General features: G+C 33.4%; 1 protein-coding gene across 3 annotated transcripts in view; it reads left to right on the top strand.

Annotated features, from left to right (window-relative positions):
* Positions 1–17,981, top strand: part of CSMD3 (CUB and Sushi multiple domains 3) — a 726,530-nt gene that overhangs the window by 431,117 nt on the left and 277,432 nt on the right. For all 3 annotated transcript variants that reach the window (XM_055706136.1, XM_055706138.1, XM_055706139.1), the window contains 3 exons: positions 4,543–4,730; positions 7,192–7,380; positions 16,695–16,811. In XM_055706136.1, the coding sequence (XP_055562111.1) occupies positions 4,543–4,730; positions 7,192–7,380; positions 16,695–16,811 (494 nt within the window). The remainder of the gene's footprint in view (positions 1–4,542; positions 4,731–7,191; positions 7,381–16,694; positions 16,812–17,981) is intronic.

The raw sequence follows: 17,981 nt of genomic DNA on the forward strand, positions 1-17,981 counted from the left end.
AAAACTGAACTAAATTTATCTACTTTGAATAATTATCAAAACAGCTGACCTTTTTGAGAAAGGACTGTTTGCTGTCAGGGTGGAATTCCCGTTTCCCCAAATTACTGCAGCATTCTGCTTTTCCTATATTACTGCCTGTTACTTAGGTCCCTTCCTGATTCCAGGGATTGAAATGTACTGGAGGACTTTCTCATCGTAGCAAGACATGGGCATTCATTTAAATGTGTTTATAGGAAAGCATAACAAAAAATGTAATTAAAAAAATGCGATGTATTCTACATATATTCAAGGATGTTTCAGATTCTTTTTAGTAGTAAATATTAAAAGGTTAGATAATGATCTGGTAAAAAAGGGCCTTTGATGATCAAAGTTATAGTGCGCAAATATCATGCAAGTACTTTTCAGTTGCTATTTATGCAGCATTGACTACGCTTGGTCACACTCAACATAAAAGAGACAATATCGCTTCATTTTAATACAATTCAGAAATTATTAGCAGGGTATGAAAATTACCATCTTCTATCAAAATTTCTCATTGTAATAAGATTTGTAAAAACTTCTCTAGTACTATAACATACACCTATAACAAACTGTTCACAAGACGATCTATAGAATCGAAGGACAGGTGATATGGACACTTCAAAGGTATTTTCAATCTTTAATCTCAAATGAAAGATAGTCTTCCAAAGTTACTAGTACTGTATATTAGCTTAAAATGTAGGTTTACTAAATTTTTACTTATTAAAATACAAAAGAGAAGTGAATAACTCCCTCTTGCAGAAACCAGTCAAACTCATATTTGTTCAAAATTAGAAAAAAAAAATCAGTGTTCTTCAATGTCCTGTAAATCAAATAAAAAATAAAAATTTTGGAACTTTCATTAACTCAAGTTTTTTAAAATAAAAATATAATTTCAGTTTTTTAATTGATCATTTTCAACTGCACATTTGATGGGGACAGTCATTTCAAAGTGAAAAACATTTGTCTTTTTATCTGCAAATTTCTGTACTAGCTGTTTTTTTCCTCCTTTGCACCTGAGTTTCATGAAATCTGAGTCTCCTGTGTAACTTTTTGTTTCTAATGTGTTAACCTTTTGTCATAAAATTGCACAACCTCTATTACTCTTGTAGATATGAGCAGTAAGAACAAGGTGTGGTCTCTTTATATCACAGAGCACTTCTATCTTCTTTATAAGATAATCTCATTATGACATTATGACACTTGTTTTTGCATTACTGCTCATTTTTGAACACTTTTGTCACTTGCCATAAATTGTACTGATATGCATATTGCTCAGTTGCAGCAGCCCAGAGAGGCCTTACATACATATAAGTGCGTGTATGCTTATGTGTTTCTATGCAGGAGTACGTGTAAAAATACATCTATGTATGTTCACAAAAATGCACTTAGATATAAAATTACATGTTTGGGTAGAAAGAAAAAGTTTATTTGATTGTTTGGGTTATGTAATAATCTTTATAGCGTACCAAAAGAAAACATTTTGGAAAGCACTGAAGTTAGGTTTTTTACTTAGACTTTATTATTTTTCACATAATTTAAATTTAATTTCTGAGGCATTTGTTATTTTGGCTTCTTCTAAAGACTTGTTCTAACCTGACTGTCCTTGTTCTGCTCTTTCTGCTTGCAAATCTTCAGCTGGACTTTAAGGCAGAAGGGTAATTTTGTTGAAATATGTGCTTTTAAAACTATAGCTAAATGACTTTCCTATATGATTTTTTTTTAGAAGGTTGTATTTTGCCCAGTTCTTGAAAAATAAAGATTCTTTCTCTAGCCTTTCTTGGTGCCAACAGTAAGACTTGCACAATAGATGTAGTTACTGGAAAGATCTTTAATTTCTCAGCCAGGGCAAAACATTTATATTATGTCTAAAATCTTTACATCCTTTCTTTCTGGATTTTTTAAGAGGAAGAGAAGAGTTCTTACCCATACATACTTCCCACAGAGTGGTACCTTTACCATTACATCAGTTTATCACTTGGACAGTAGTTTAATTCTTTTTAATCTCCCATTTTCCTATGGTTTCTGTCTTACACGATTGCATATGTGCCACGTACGGCGTTCTATGACTGTATGCTGAAGTGTTCCTGTGTCATGGAGCCAGACATGTAGGTGGAAAGAAAGTGATCTACAGACAAGGCAAATAATTATAACTATTAATTTTTGCCTTTTCAGAGGTGTCATAATAACTTTTTCATATTTTGTTTTATGATCATGCATGTATACCTTAAGGAGTTTACTCCTGTTGTACAGGCATAGCTATGATAGATAATCTGTTGGATCATTGTTTTGAATCAGTAGCTTGTTATGCTGAATTGAAATGATAGAAGTGAGAAATGCAAGTGCCATTCTTCATTGTAATGAAGTGTTTATCATGAGGCCTAATTATGAGTATTTAAATGCTAGGGATGTTAATCAGCAAACTACTGATTGGAGTACTAGTCACATTTGACTAATGAGTATGCACTGTGCAGCAGTCTCTTAGAAACAAAGATGCATGTTGTAAATATTAAAGCAGCTTTTTCTGTTCAAATAAGATTAAAAAAGTGTGTCACCTCCTGTGTTCAAGCTTGTTTCACTCCTTTCTGCTTGAACAAATTTTTGTGAGTCGTCCATAAGAATACACTTCACATAACAGTGAAGCCATCCAGGTTAATTTGAGAATAGTGACCAGTTAAGTAGGAAGGAACACTGGAGTGGTCTTACATGAACACAAATTATTTTTTATTCAGTTTCCTATAAATCCCTACTGTTTTCTGACATCAGGGAATAACTAGGTGATATGTAAATGTATCAGATAAACTGAGCATCCAGAGGAAAGGTATCCAAGGAAAAAAATCATATAAACATCACCCTTATAAATTAAATTTTAATTGCTCACTTTTCTGAGCCAAAGAGCTAAGCAAATGCATTGCATATAATTGCCTCTTCAAATTTCTTTCCGTTTACCTCACTAAAAACGTGTGCTTACATTTTTTTCTTGGGTGCTTACACATTTTTTTCATCTTATTTTTTAGCTGTTTGTGATGTTGTATGTAGTCATTGAGCAACAAGTACTTACGAGAGGATTTCTGTAATGTCCTTGAAGACTCAGTTTCGTCATGTCTTGACTGGCCTGATAGTTGTTTTGTATCTATGAGGTCAATGCCTCTTTACACTTTCTGTCTCAATTATGCTTTTGATAAAGGAACTAAGAAAGCAGAGCAAGACTAAGTGATTGGTTCCAAGATTGCTTCTGTTTTATATGAATTAGTGGGAAAACAAAGTACTGGAAAAAGCAAGTTACTACCTAGCAGCTTTTTAGTAAAATGTCATTGTGAGTTCAGGTGGGAAAAAAAGAAATTTTCCTTTCTCCTTCTTTGTTTCTGTAACTCCCTATTACTTTATTTCTGTGCTCTTTTCTATGTTATTTCATATGAATGGGACGTGGATAAAAGAAAGCACAGGGTTTGGAGGTTTAATTTGGCTTCTCATCTTTCACCAGATTCCTTTAGATCTTTGGGTGCAGACTCTTGGGACATAAATACTGCAATACAGAGTTCCTCAGTAAATTTCTGTTAGTCATGCAGTTCTTTGAATACCTTTCACAAAGCTGAATTAGGCATCTAAGTGAATCAGAGAGAAAATTAAGAATATCTGAAGGGTCCTTGTAGGATCCTGCTGTTAATTGTTTCTTTTCAATTCTGAAAGAGTTTTTCAGTAATCTGTCAGAGAGTCCATTAAAGCCGTATGATTGATGTACGGTCTGTCACAGCAAGAAAGAGAGAAACTACTGTCAAAATAGCAGACAGGTGTTGGGATTGTTGATACCACCTAACACAAGACGAGCAAGGAGATAGCTAACAGCACTGTCACAGCTTTTCCTTGAAAGAGACAGCACACATGCTGTCTCTAAACACCCATTTTGCTTTATAGTGCTTTCTAAATAGGATTTTAATTTTCCCCCCCATAACTTCTGCCACAACTTTGGACTGAGCCCCAACTGGCAAAAAGCCACTGGAGTCTCAGAGCAGATTTAAGTAATTCTATCCCTGCTTATAGATGATTTTAAGGTTGGATGCTCAGGGTATGATTCTTTGATAATACAAAGTATCTTCATGATATTTGTGCCAAATGGAATGTATATAATAAAATAATGTATTAAAATATCCTCTATATAATTTACTTAATTTTTCCAAAAAGAAAAATATTTTTTTGCTGTAAAATAGTGTATGCAAGTAATATTAATCTTTGCTAACAAACTGTGTTTCTGGCTTTTGTTTTCTGCAATACAAACAAGCTCAAGGAATTTAAACTTCTTTATTTTACTAAGGTACTAACCTGAAATTTGATTATTGTATTAATTATAAAGGATAATTAATACTATTCTATTCATGCTGTAAATTGGAGGTGTGGAGAAATAATTAAAATAATAATATCAGGAAAAGAGCATATTTTTAAAATATGGCTTACTTTGTATGGGGTTATTGAATTTGTTTTAGCTGCTGCTTATATTTGTGTCTCTGTGTGTTTCCTCAATTCCAGATTTCAGACAGAACTCAATTATGATGTTTTGGAAGTTCATGATGGCCCAAATTTATTATCTCCACTTCTGGGATCTTACAATGGTACACAGGTCCCACAATTCCTGTTTAGCAGTAGCAATTTCATTTATCTTCTCTTTACAACTGACAACAGTCGTTCTAACAATGGATTCAAGATTCACTATGAAAGTAAGTAATTCTCAGTTGTATTATTTGATTTCCTCACCAGCACTTATCCTATCAATAAATACATAAAGATGCACAGGTGTTGTCTTTGGTAAATTCTTATTATTTCTCAAACTGAGAAAGGTTTAGTGATGTTAAACTGCAAAAGGCATGACCAGTAATTTCACTTACAATTTGATGTCATTGTTGTACTCCATGCTTTAAGAATCAGAAGATGGGAATGGGAAGCAAATGCCTTTCTTCTGGATGTTGCTTTTATGTTTTTTTTATTATGTTGCACGATACATTTTTGTATGTGTAAAGCTGTATCACATCAGGAAGATTATGAAAATCTGAAAAAATAACTGAGTTACTGTTCTGACTGATGTACCTGCAGCTCTAACTGAATGGAAATGGGAAATGCATTTTACACTAGTAAGCTGAAAATCAAGCTTTGAATTGCTGGATTATGGATTTTTTAGGGATATAAAAGCCTGTATGTGTGATTTGTTCTGACATAAGGACATATTCTTTTTCCCTTATTAGTCATATAAATTACACTGCAGAAAGTATTTTTAGGATTTCATACTTTATAAATTGTTAAAATTCATATAAATTGATGTATTATCGTAACATTTACCTTTTCTGTTCCTAAATAAACCTTTTGTTGTAGTACGTCATATTTTCACGTGAAATAATATTTTTCTGTAATCACTGTCTAATTTGTTTAGTGAAGATCATGAACACACTGTTATGTATCCATTTCAGTTTCATACTTCTACTTGTTGGAACTTCCACCAAGCAATTTTCAGATGTTCATTATATTTTTACATTATTGTTGGCCATTATCACTATTTTTGACCGCTCATAATAAGGATATTAAATACAATATATGTGGAGGTGACTTTGCCAGATCAAAATTGGGCTGATTTAAACTCCAGTGAATGTCAAGTTTGGCCTGTTTATGACAAAAAAATGTATTATGATTCCAGAACAGTTTACTGCCCTAGCCTTCACCAGCATACTTCCATTTGTATCATCATCTGCATTGAGAAGAAGTGATGAGTTTAAGTTTTCATCCATTCTGAAGGTTGAAGGATAGCAGTCCTTATACATCAAGAAAACTAGATTAACATTGCCAGCAGAGACCACTAAATGCTTAAAATTATTGGCTAAATGAATAATATTAAATGGTAGAAATTACCCTTTGGGAATGTGAAAAGCAAAAAGAGGAAAGCTGCTCTTAGTACAAATATGCTTATATCAAACTGTTTCTATTAAATAAAGTTGGAAAGAAAATCTGAATTTTCATTATAAATTAATTCTTCTATTTTATTATAATATCTCTTTTTTTCTAAAATTGGTCACCACACCACAGTCCTTTTTACATTAGTGAAGAATGACAATTACATTTATGCTATCAGAGATCATTGAGAATACGCATCTTTAACATTTTTACACAAAATAAACCATTTTCAGTAGTTTGTTTTCTGCTTAACATCCTCTGTTTATATACTGACATCTAGTATTAATTTTATTTTTCTTTAATTCTTCCTTGTTCATCATCTTATATTATACAGTACAACCCAATTCTGATTTCCCTTATGGTACCCTATTCAGCATTCCTCTCTTTATCCGATTGAAAGCTGAAGTCTTTTATATGTTCTTATTTTCTGTGCTAATTATTTTATTACACACTGAATTTCTTTGTAAGGAAGGATATTTTATGGCTCTTGTGTGGGAATAAAAGGAATAACACCCATGAAAAAACTTACACCAAATACTTCTGATTCGCTATCTTATAATTTGCTAATATTCCTGGAGTTTTTTGTTTCTTTCTTTGTTTATCCCTGATTCTTTTCTAATGCAGTTAAACACACTGGGCAATTATTTAAAAGATTTAATTTTTTAGCAGACATTAAAATTCTCTTTATCATCAGCTTCTCTTTACTCCTCTTTTTCTGCTATTCTGTTAACTTCTCAATATTTCACGTACCATTAGGTATGAGAATTATTTATGTAACTAATTGATCTATGTAAATATTTCAAGGGTAAATATTAAAAGAGATAGAAGACATTTTAGCTAGGATAAAGAAGTTTGATCAGGAAAAAAAATGAAGTCTGGAAATCAGATTTTTGAGTGATCATTAAAGCTTTTCAACATCAGTATCAGGGACAAAATTACTGAGGATGAAAATGTTACTGACATAGGACCAGACTAAATATCCTGTAAATTATGTTATGTTTTTCTCTGCAGCAGTGGCAGGATGCAACTTATTATCCATAACATCTGATAATGGTAAGACAGAGAAACTTAGTCCAAGGATAATTCACTGAAAATGTGTGATAATGAAGCTTCCCTGCCCCCCCCCCAGTGAATTACTGATGATGATGATGATGATGATAATAATAATAATAATCTATAGGGTGTTTATGTAACTCTTTGTTTATTTTGATGTGTTTTGTTTTTTTGTTTTTAATCTAGGTGTAACTGTTAATACTTACTCTTGCTTGGATCCTGGCATACCAGTGCATGGACGTCGTTATGGACATGACTTCTCTATAGGTTCCACTGTCTCATTTAGTTGTGATCCAGGTTATAGGTTGAGTCATGAGGAGCCTTTGCTGTGTGAAAAAAATCATTGGTGGAGTCACCCGCTCCCAACTTGTGATGGTAAGGATGAACGGATTAAATATAGTGTAACTTAAAATACATATATTTTGCCAAATTACTATTAGTCAAAATAAGTTAAATGTTGGAGTTTGTAAAATCTCTATTTTTAGGAAAAAAAGAAGAGTTAGAGGAAATCAGTGTTATATATCTCTGTGTGACAAGGTATTTGGTAACAAAAGTAGATAATAATATATAAATCTTTAAATTAGTGGATTATTGAAGATATCTGTATCTGAATATATGTTACTGTGAACTAAATGATTACCAATTAGCTCAAGGAATGTAAGGTTAATGTATATCTGCTTGTAAAACACTTACTACAAGCTACAAATATTTGTGTTTGGGTACCACCTATGGACACAGGTGTATTGACATACAAAACATCAGATGCAGTTTATTTATACCTGACTCAAAACCTACATTTTATCCCATTCCATGTTGATCACTGTGTTCCTAGCTTGTTAACAGAACTTGACACTCTCCACACCCTCCACACCACAGTCACTGTAGGAATTGATTCGGGCCACATTATATATTATGATTAAGCGTATGAAAGTAAAAACAGACAAAAATGGTATTGATTTACATGTCATATATTTTGGTATCTCCAATATCATTTAAAGAAATCTGTCTGAAAAAAATATCTAATAGTTTCAGTCATCTCTTCTTATCTGAATTGTTCATTTTAATCCATTTTCCCGCTTAGGGTGATATAAATTATATGTAATATTAAGAAAGTAGATTGTAATGATTATTAGGTTATATATTTGAGATAATTTCTGCTCAAAATATTTTATTTTTCTTTCAAGTATGGTACAAAAATATCTAGTGAACTCTTATGAGCTACATAGTGCACACGATTGTATATTTTTCTAAAAAGTCCTTAGTGTCTTGGGACACTCAGAAAGGAAAAAACTGAATTTGAATGAAGACTAATGAGAAAGCTCACTGAATCGTGTGTGATTTGCCATATGTGGAAGTATGTTTGTTTTCACTGTCTCTTTCTTTAAAAAATGGCAGGGGTTTTCTTAGTCTTCAGCTTATTTATTTAGCAAATGCTTTGATTTTTATATTTCAATATGTTGAACTTGTCAGTGCATAATGATAGCCAAAATTAGTTGTGGTAGAAAGGGGACCAACTAATCACTTCCCTGAAAATGGCATGCTGTAGTTCAGCAAGCCTGTTTCCTAAAGGATTCTGCTTCTCATCCAGGTTCTAGGAACGAAGAATTGCATGGTTCCCACAGCTCACAGTCAAGGGGACTATGTTTTGCCGAGTGGTGATAGGCACTACATGGTAACCATCTAAAGCAAACAGTATTAACATACTCCCTATGAATACTGTGCTATGCTGTGAAATAAACATATTGTGATAAATTTCATCCTCAAGATGATGAACTAGCATGCAATTAATTAAGTAAATTAGATATTTTTTTTTTCTCTAGAGCACATTGCTAAATGGCAATTGTCCATTGAATAAATATGCTCTAAAGGTAGGATTGAGTACAGTTATTCTAGTAAATTTAATCAATTCATGGTTGAACTCATTTTAATTTCACTGCTGAATTTCTTCTCTGGTGGAATGTTCTTAAATCAAACCCAGAGTCTTTGCACCCCTAGGGAAAAGAGGGCATTTGCTAAATGGGCTGTTCTTTGCATAAACTGCAAGTATGGGTTTGTATTAATTGTGCCACTAATTAACACATTGGTCACTGTTCCTGCTCATTCAATACATTACTCTTGACAGTTTCTGAAGAGCGGAGTTCTTTCTTGGTTGCGCTTATTGATAACTGCATCTTTTTTTGATAATTGCATCACGTAGTGATATGCAGACCATAATAATTGTGCAAGCAGATCATGACAACTCATGAGTGTGTTTTGAAGAAGGGTGTAGAAAAGGAAGAAATTTAGACGACTTAAAACTATTTCTTTCTCAAAGTAGAAGATCATGTTGCCTGCCATTCTGTTCTTTGAAGGAGTGTAAACTAATTTTTTTCATGAGGTGTTTGGATTTACATAGATAAGCATCACAAAAAGCTTATAGTAGTCACACTTCATTATCTACAGGAACAATTAGACAATACTGAGAATGATGGTTTTAAAATTAGCAAACTGTTTCCTTCCCTAAAGACTGGCTTGAGGGGGTGATTATGACAGGATATATAATTCATTCATATTTGAATAATTGATACCCATGAATAATTTCATAGGTAATTTCCTTAGTTTTGATTTTAATTTGTATCTATATACATAAGGCATGCATATTATTCATCCATACACCTATGTATTCTGTGTGTGTGTATATATACATACATATGCAAACACAGTTTTATATGTACAGAAGTATAACAAAGCATTTCTGAAAAAAAATAATAAAAATTAGAGCCCTCTGATGTTTGAGGATAGTAAAAACTATTTCTGATCTTTAAAGAGAAATAGTTAAGGAAATTATTTTCAGAACCATAGAACAGTTACAGCTGTAAGGAATCATAGAATGTCATCTAGTCCAATCCTGTATCCCAAAAAGTGGTCCAGTCTGGATGTTAGGCCAGGTTGCTGAGGATCCTACACAACTGAATTTTATCTATAAAGAGGGAGATCCCATTTCTCTGAGAAAACTGTGCCACTGTTTGGCCACATAATATTCTTAATATCTCCTGAGAACTTCACATCATCCAGTTACATCCATTACCTTTCATCCTTTCACTGTTGTGAAAACTACTTGAATTTATAGAGTACTTGAATTACTTTACAGTTTTCAAGACAGCAGTGCCACTAATTAATAGAAGTTATACAACCATAAAATTAAGTCTTCTTCAAAGAATTAAAAATAAAACCTATGACCTTTGTCAAACCATCAGTCTCTTTCCAAGAAATGAATCAGCGTAGGCTGTTAGGAAAATACTGTTAAAAATACTTTAGCATTGTTCATTATGACCAATTTCTGGATAGCTCTCTTGGCAAAATACTTGTGTATTTCTTTTGAAAAGAGGTGGCATTGATCAAGGTCTAGACTTTTACCGTTACCAAAGGAAAATTATTGGTATTACTGTGTGCATTTATTTATTTTGAAATAATTCATCTGAAGACATGGTTTGATCTATATACAATAAACATGGGACACATTACCTTGGAAAACAAACATACAAATAAAAAACAACCATTATTTTCAAATCATGATATTTACAGGCCTTCAGAAAATAGTCATACTTAAGAGCAAGAAAATAGAAGAGTTTGAGCTTTGCTTAGAAAATATTACTTGTGTTACATTTATACCATTCCTATCTAACATCTACATGTGATTCACTGTGCACTTATCTGGACAGCCCTGAATATTTTTACTGTATTCTCCTCCCAGTGCTTAACAAATAAGAAAACATATTGTCCTATCATGTCCTTTCTGTATGAGTATTATAACAGAACTTAGCTTTAAAGCTTTGAATATATGTGAGGAAACCTATTCTATCCAATATATGAAGTATTGTATTAATCCCATTAAAAATGTCAGGGAAAATAATATAAAAGTTAGATATCTATGTAAGTCCTTTTATTCCCTTCATGATAACACGAATTTGAATGCTAATCATAATCATTCTTATTCACCATTTGAATTAAAAGTAAACAGTAACATTCCACTTTATCTTCATTTACTTAAGAAAATTAATAAATAGGAAGAGAAATATTCAAGCAAGATGGAAAGCTTTTAATGTTTATATCGAAAACACCTAGATGTCCAAATGACTTACCAAATATGACTTGTGCAGTACCAGGAGGAATATATCCAGGAAATACGGCAGATGTTTTAAGTAATTTCTGTTAAGACATCGCTAAGCTAAACCCAATGCTTTTATTAAAATATAACTGTTAAAAAATCTGCTGCAAATATTCAGTGTGGTAGATGCCAGAACTGGAAATAGATATTATGTTTTGGTCCATTTTAAATTTAAATAAGAAGGGAAAAATACAAGTTTATGTTGTGAGTAAGGTAGGCTACACTAGTTTCTCTTGTTAGTCTCTTGTGTAATGTAACTCAAGTACAAGTTTTCTGTACATCAACTGATCGTAATAATTTGATGTCCATGTTGTTAATTACTTGTCACTACTTGACTGTATCCCATTTTAAGACACAATACATCTTGTGTAATTAGGGAAGACAGATGATGAAGGTTTTTGGTCTATGAAGCACAGCACACAAGATTCAAATTTTAATTCCCTGTTTCAATAATTTTTATCTATATTTACATTTCCCTTTTATTATCAAATTACACAGTAAATGAAAATCACCTTAGAATGAGATTTTTAGTTGGAAGTTAATTAAGGAAAATAATATAATGGAGCTTCTGTGTGTTTGTGCACGTATGTACTTGTATTTAGATTTATATATACACAAACATATCTGTATAAATCGGATTATCTTCTTTTCACTCTGTGATTTCTTCTGAACTGGCTTTCTCAATGGTGGTTGAAACCATTTGTAAAGTTGTCACTATTGCTAGTCAGTTATAAATGTGTGTTTTCTCTTTCCATTACCTTTGAAAACAAATAGTTTTCAATTATTTGTACTTGAAGCAAGCTAATCTTACTGAAAAGTTACAATTTTTTTTTCAGGTTTCTGTTCTTCTTATGGGTATTTTCTCTTTTTTGAGAAAATTGTGATGCCTCATTTTATGTTAGTTTCTAAGCTGTGGTTGGTAACCTATGGCTAGTCTCTTGAAAAGTCTTATATATATAAAAATGGTAGGTGATATAATTTGAAAACATGCAAAATGTTAATTTCCCAGATATCACCATTTCAGTCAGTCTAAAATGGGACAATATTGTGTCTTTTTTTTTTTAACTGCATTGCTAGTGAACACCGTATGTAGAAATACATGGATACATGCATTTATGTATATCTATATTATTTTCCCTTGCTTTACTAAAATAAGAAATACATTCTCTCGATAGTTTTCTGTCCTTGGATATGGTGACACCCTTCTCACATCCAGTTTACATGATAAATTTATATTACTGCTATACTGTTCATAACTCTGAGACTGACTTGTTTTACATCAAAATAAATTAGTTTTAAATAGGTAGTAAACCTTATTAAAAGACCTTGGATGACAGAGAATGTAATTAGCGCTTGCTGAGTTTTATTTCATGGTATAAAAAGCAAAATTTAAGAAGTAAGAGGCTTTTCACTGAATGAGTGTTAAGCTAGCTATACAGGCTGATCTCTTCAGGAAGATAATATACAGCTTGACTTCTGTAGTTAAATATAAATATGTTCTAAATAGAACAGAGGCCATGTGAAAAATATGGAAAAAAAATATGAACAAAAATGTCACAATCTAATGTGAAGTGTCCTAGCAATGTTTGTGTAGCACAGCTGCTGTGACAAGAAACACAGGTAAGTACTTGCAGTTGTTAATGCAGTGGTCATAGATATGGAAAATGTAACTTACAGAAGTAGGTTATGAAAACCTGTATCATTTAACTGATCTGAAGTCAGAGATACCAATGTACTTTGCCAGCCTCCCAAAGTTAGTACCCAAGAGGGAAAAAGAATATAATGACAGTTTAACAGAAGAACAAATGGGTAAAAATGGACCATGAATAAATTTAGGCTAGAAATTATGAGACTGTTTCTAGTATTGGAAGATTGATTTTCTGTAACAGTTTCATAGCAGCATGAAATATGGCCTGAAATGGAACTTGTATGAATGACAAGTGCTTTCATTACAACTATTCATGTATTTCAGGGATGAAGCATAGCTTGCATGTCTCCCACTGAGATACTTATGAGCAGCCTGAATAAAGGTTCTAAAATTGTTTAGGCCAAAAATTATTTTCAAACTACATAGGGCCATTTTCTAAGCTAGGCTTGGTTGCTGTCAGTCTTTCTTAAGACTGATAATGTTCTGAGCAAAATGAATGCAGTTATGATCATTTACAACAAAAGAAAGTGTAAGTAATCAGCCCAACATTGTAAGAATTTATTTCCCCTAAACAACTGGCTTAGCCGCTGAGCACTATTAAATTTTAATCTTCATTCACAGTTATCCATACCTTGCTTCTTAAATTGTCACATCATACCTGATTACCACAGTGCTATAGAAGTACTTTATTCTATACATCCAGGTACCTATCCGTATTTCATAGAATCAGTTCTGTATTTTGTTCTCTATTTTTTGTGCTATTTTGTTTCTCACTATTCTGAAAAAATAGTAATGGAGGGGAAATATTAGACATGTCTTGATTCAGCTTCTCTGCTTGCATAACAAATTATTAATTAGAGTTTTAGCAATACAATATTCTGTTTTCCAATTTAGAACACCAAGATAGTGCTTCATTTATTTGCTTATGTATTCATTCTACTTTGTGTCTCCTAGCCTCTATCTCTCTATAATCACATAAAGTGAAAGAAAGGTTCCTTGTAGAATGTGGAAAAATGTATGAAGTTTATCTTTTGCTGTTTTTATTTTAATGTGTTTCTGTTTTCCTTTGCACTCTGAAAAAGTCAGATACTAGTAGTGATATTACATGCTTGGGCTGTTTGCCATCTTATCAGGGCCAGTACACATTTTATATTTCAGATATGTCAACTTGGCTTTGTTTTGTATAATGCTGGTCTCTCGGTGCCTTTTTTTGCCATCTGCTAGCCTTCATAGAGTTACACTCAGTGCCTGATGGCATGCTGTAGATGTTTTGTCACCATTTCCATTCCTGAAAGGTTTTCAAAATACACACTGTAAATTACATTATTTGTTTAGGCCATTTCCCATTATTATAAAAACTGATTACATTTTCTTTGTTAATACCTAAGATATGGACAAAGTAGGTAGTTAACTATCAGAAGCCCTAATAACGTGCTATCATAGCCCTGATTCTGTTTTACTAATGTCTAAATATAATATCCGGTGATAAGTGGATAGTGTGGTTATTTTCATTGTCTCTTCAGAGAAGTGAGGAAGAAAATTAGTATGCTGGGAGGTTATTCCCCTGTGGCACAATTAGGAGACTGGGCAGTTGTGGTCCTAGAATGTCCTGTTTCGGCCTATGGTACTGGATCTGCAAATTTCCATCCTACAACTAGGCCAAAAAAAGTCTAGCAAGTTGTCAGGAGAAACAGCACACAAAAAGAAATCATAAGGCTACCCAGACAAATATACATGTTTAAAATAAAAATGTGGTTAGTTAGAACAATCAAACATATTTAGCTAGGCAAAATAAGGTGATCTTCATCCTAGGATATAGGATGAAGTTCCATTTCTGCTTTGTAAGAAAACAGTAATTAAATGTATACTCCTTTTTAATCAGTGACCTAAAGATAGTGCTGGTGTGCAATGCATTGACCTCATTATGAGAAGTTATTTACCTTCATGAAAACACTCACAGTGCTACTGAAATGTCTGAAAAATGTGTGTATTTCCTTGAGACAAATGTCTGCTTAACTGTCTACCTTTTAGGTAGAGAGCAATAAGGTTGCCCTGAGTCTCTTCCAGACTAAACAACCCCAGGTCCTTCAGCAGTTCCTTCTGACTTGTTCTCTAGACCCTTCACTGGCTTTGTTGCCCTTCTCTGGACATGCCCCAACACCTCAACGTTCCTCCTCAAGTGAGGGGCTCAAAACTGAACATGGTATTGAAGGTACGGCCTCATCAGTGCCGAGTACAGGGACACAATCACTTCCCTAGTCCTGCTGGCCACATTGTTTCCTGTACAAACCAGGATGCTGTTGGCCTTCTTGGCCCACCTGGGCACACTGCTGGCTCATATTCAGTCAGCCAGGACCCCCAGATCCTTTCCTGCCAGGCAGCTTTCCATTCCCTCTTGCCCACGCCTGTGGTGCTGCATGGAGTTGTTCTGACCCAAGTGATGGACCCAGCACTTCTCCTTGTAGAACCTCATACCATTGGCCTTGGCCCACTGGTCCAGCCCATCAGTTCCCTCTGCAGAGCCTTCCTGCCCTCCAGCAGACCAACACCCTCCCCCAGCTTGGTGTCATCTGTAAACTTACTGAGGGTGCACTCAAATCTCCTTGTCCAGATCGTTGACAAAGATATGAAACAGGCCTGGCCCCAGTACTGAGCTCTGGGGAACACTACTTGTGACTGGCCCGCCAGCTGGATTGAACTCCATTTATTACCACATGAGGTTAAGTTGCAGGCTCAGAGAAACTACTGTTGATGCCAATAAAGGTTCTGAAAAGACAATGGTTGAGAACTTTGACTAGTTAAGGCTGAAAAGGGAGAGTTTGAGTTAATTACTTTGGAAGATCTGCTTATATGAAGAATTGCAATCAACTTTTCTAAAACAGTCTATATTATTTGACTTAAATCTGTTGGCAGTAACATAGTTCACTTTTTTTTTTTTTTTTTTTTTTTGGTATCCTGGAACATTTCTACAAAATAAATGAAGTAATACATATAATTAGGTTAATTAAAATAAAAGGAATTTTAATCTTGAAGGGAAAAAAAACCCCACCTAATTTATTTCATTAGGTATGCCCTTTGAGATAATCTATATTCAGAAAACTATGAGTTAATAAGTTTACTTGGTACTGAGTTTTAATCACTGTTACTGAGAAAAGATAATTCTGATGTATAAAAGACTCTTTGTTACTAAAAAATTAATTAATTTAGTATTTCAAGAGTCTGTGGATTGGAAAATTCACCATTAAAATGTAAACATTGAATTGTTAAGATATTTGTGCCAATGTTGTAATAACTTCATTTTTGTATTTGTTATTAATTCAAGATGTAATTTAATTTTTATATTGTTCAGTTACTGATTAATTTCATAAAGTGACTATTGACACTATAGAATAACTTATATTGGCAATTATCGTTATCACTTGCATTATATAGATGCATATCCAATAATTAGATACAAGAAAGCATGTAATATTTCCCTGTAATAATGTATTCACTCAGTAATTCTTCAATAGTGAAATCCACTGTACACAATTTTAAGCCTCCCACCTTATCTTCTGGCTAAATTTATATTGTTTGTCTCTGTGTTCTGCCTTAATCTTCCTGAATGAATGACTTTCATAGTCTCAAGAAAATGTGAAAAAACAGCTAAGGAAACACACTTTTCATTTTCTTAGTACCTATTAAAACACATGTTAAGTATCCATTAATTATATTTCTTTTCATATTGTGTAAAAATAGGCTGAAGTTATATGTAGAGTTGTTAAATCATTTGATCAACTATTTTTATGCTGGTTTAAATCCAGAAGTCCTTCTTTTTTAAATGTTTTCTTACATTTTCTCTCATTTGTAAGTTTTATATTAGTTATTTATTATTATTTTCTTTGTTATTTCTAGCTTTATGTGGTGGAGATGTTAGAGGACCTAGTGGAACAATTTTGTCCCCTGGTTATCCGGATCTGTATCCAAATTCACTGAACTGTACATGGACTGTGGATGTTACCCATGGAAAAGGTAAATAAATCCTTTTACCTTTTTCCACTTTTTTTTTTTCTTTTAAATTGGGAAGTCCAGTGTTCTGTGCTACACATGTAGATCTAGCTTAGCAGCAATGAAGTAAGATTTGTGTTGCTGATTTTTGGTTTTGTTTATTCCTATTGTAGTCCTTCCTAGAATTTCAGAAGTGGACTAGGCCCTAATACTTTCCACAGAACAGAAAGTCAGAAACAGTTTACGCTACAAATAACAGATAGTTTGTTGTGTGCACATTAATTCATACAGGTGAAAGAGGGTGAATGCTTTTTCTGTGTTGATGAGAAAATGCTTTATCTTAGAAAAAGATTAGCTGGGAGTAGTCATTGATATTTGGATTTGGTATCAACAGAAGAATCTGAAGTGAAAAATGAAGTTGTTATTCATATTATGACGTAAAAAGGAATAAATTTAATGAAGGGAGTGCTTTAAAAGAGTTCTTATTATGCTAAATTTTACATTATGACTAGCTGTGGACTATGTCAGAAATGTCAGGAAGAAAATCACAGAATCATAGAATCATTTAGGTTGGAAAAGACCTTTGAGATCAAGTCCAACCATTAACCCAGGACTGCCAAGTCTGTCACTAAACCATGTTGCTAAGCACTGCAAATAGGTGTTTTTTAAATACCTCCAAATATGGTGATCCCACCACCTCCCTGGGCAGCCTGTTCCAATGCTTGACCGCCCTTTCATTGAAGAAATTTTTCCCAATATCTAATTCCCAATATCAGGCAATAACATCCCCTCTGAGTCTCCTCCAGACTAAACAACCCCAGATCCCTCAGCTGTTTCTTTTAAGACTTGTTCTCTAGACACTTCACCAGCTTTGTTGTCCTTCTCTGGGCATGCTCCAGCACCTCAATGTCTTTCTTGAAGTGAAAGGCCCCAAATTGAACACAGTATTCAAGGTGCATAAAGTCCTATTATTTTGGAGAAAAGAAACTGTTTCAGCTTACCAAGACACATTTTCAGGGTGGCAGCTTATAAATGACAGTTTAATATGCAGTTATGGATTGAATAAATAATATAGCTTAGAAATAAATGTAGAGGGGGAAAAATAATGAAACTCAGTAAGAGAACATTTGAGAGGTAAGAAAGAATTATATCATGAGTGATCGCAGAAACTGAGGGACAGGAGACTTTCAACAA

The sequence above is a fragment of the Falco cherrug genome, chromosome 3 (assembly GCF_023634085.1).
Source record: "Falco cherrug isolate bFalChe1 chromosome 3, bFalChe1.pri, whole genome shotgun sequence".
In the NCBI taxonomy this organism is placed as follows: domain Eukaryota; kingdom Metazoa; phylum Chordata; class Aves; order Falconiformes; family Falconidae; genus Falco; species Falco cherrug.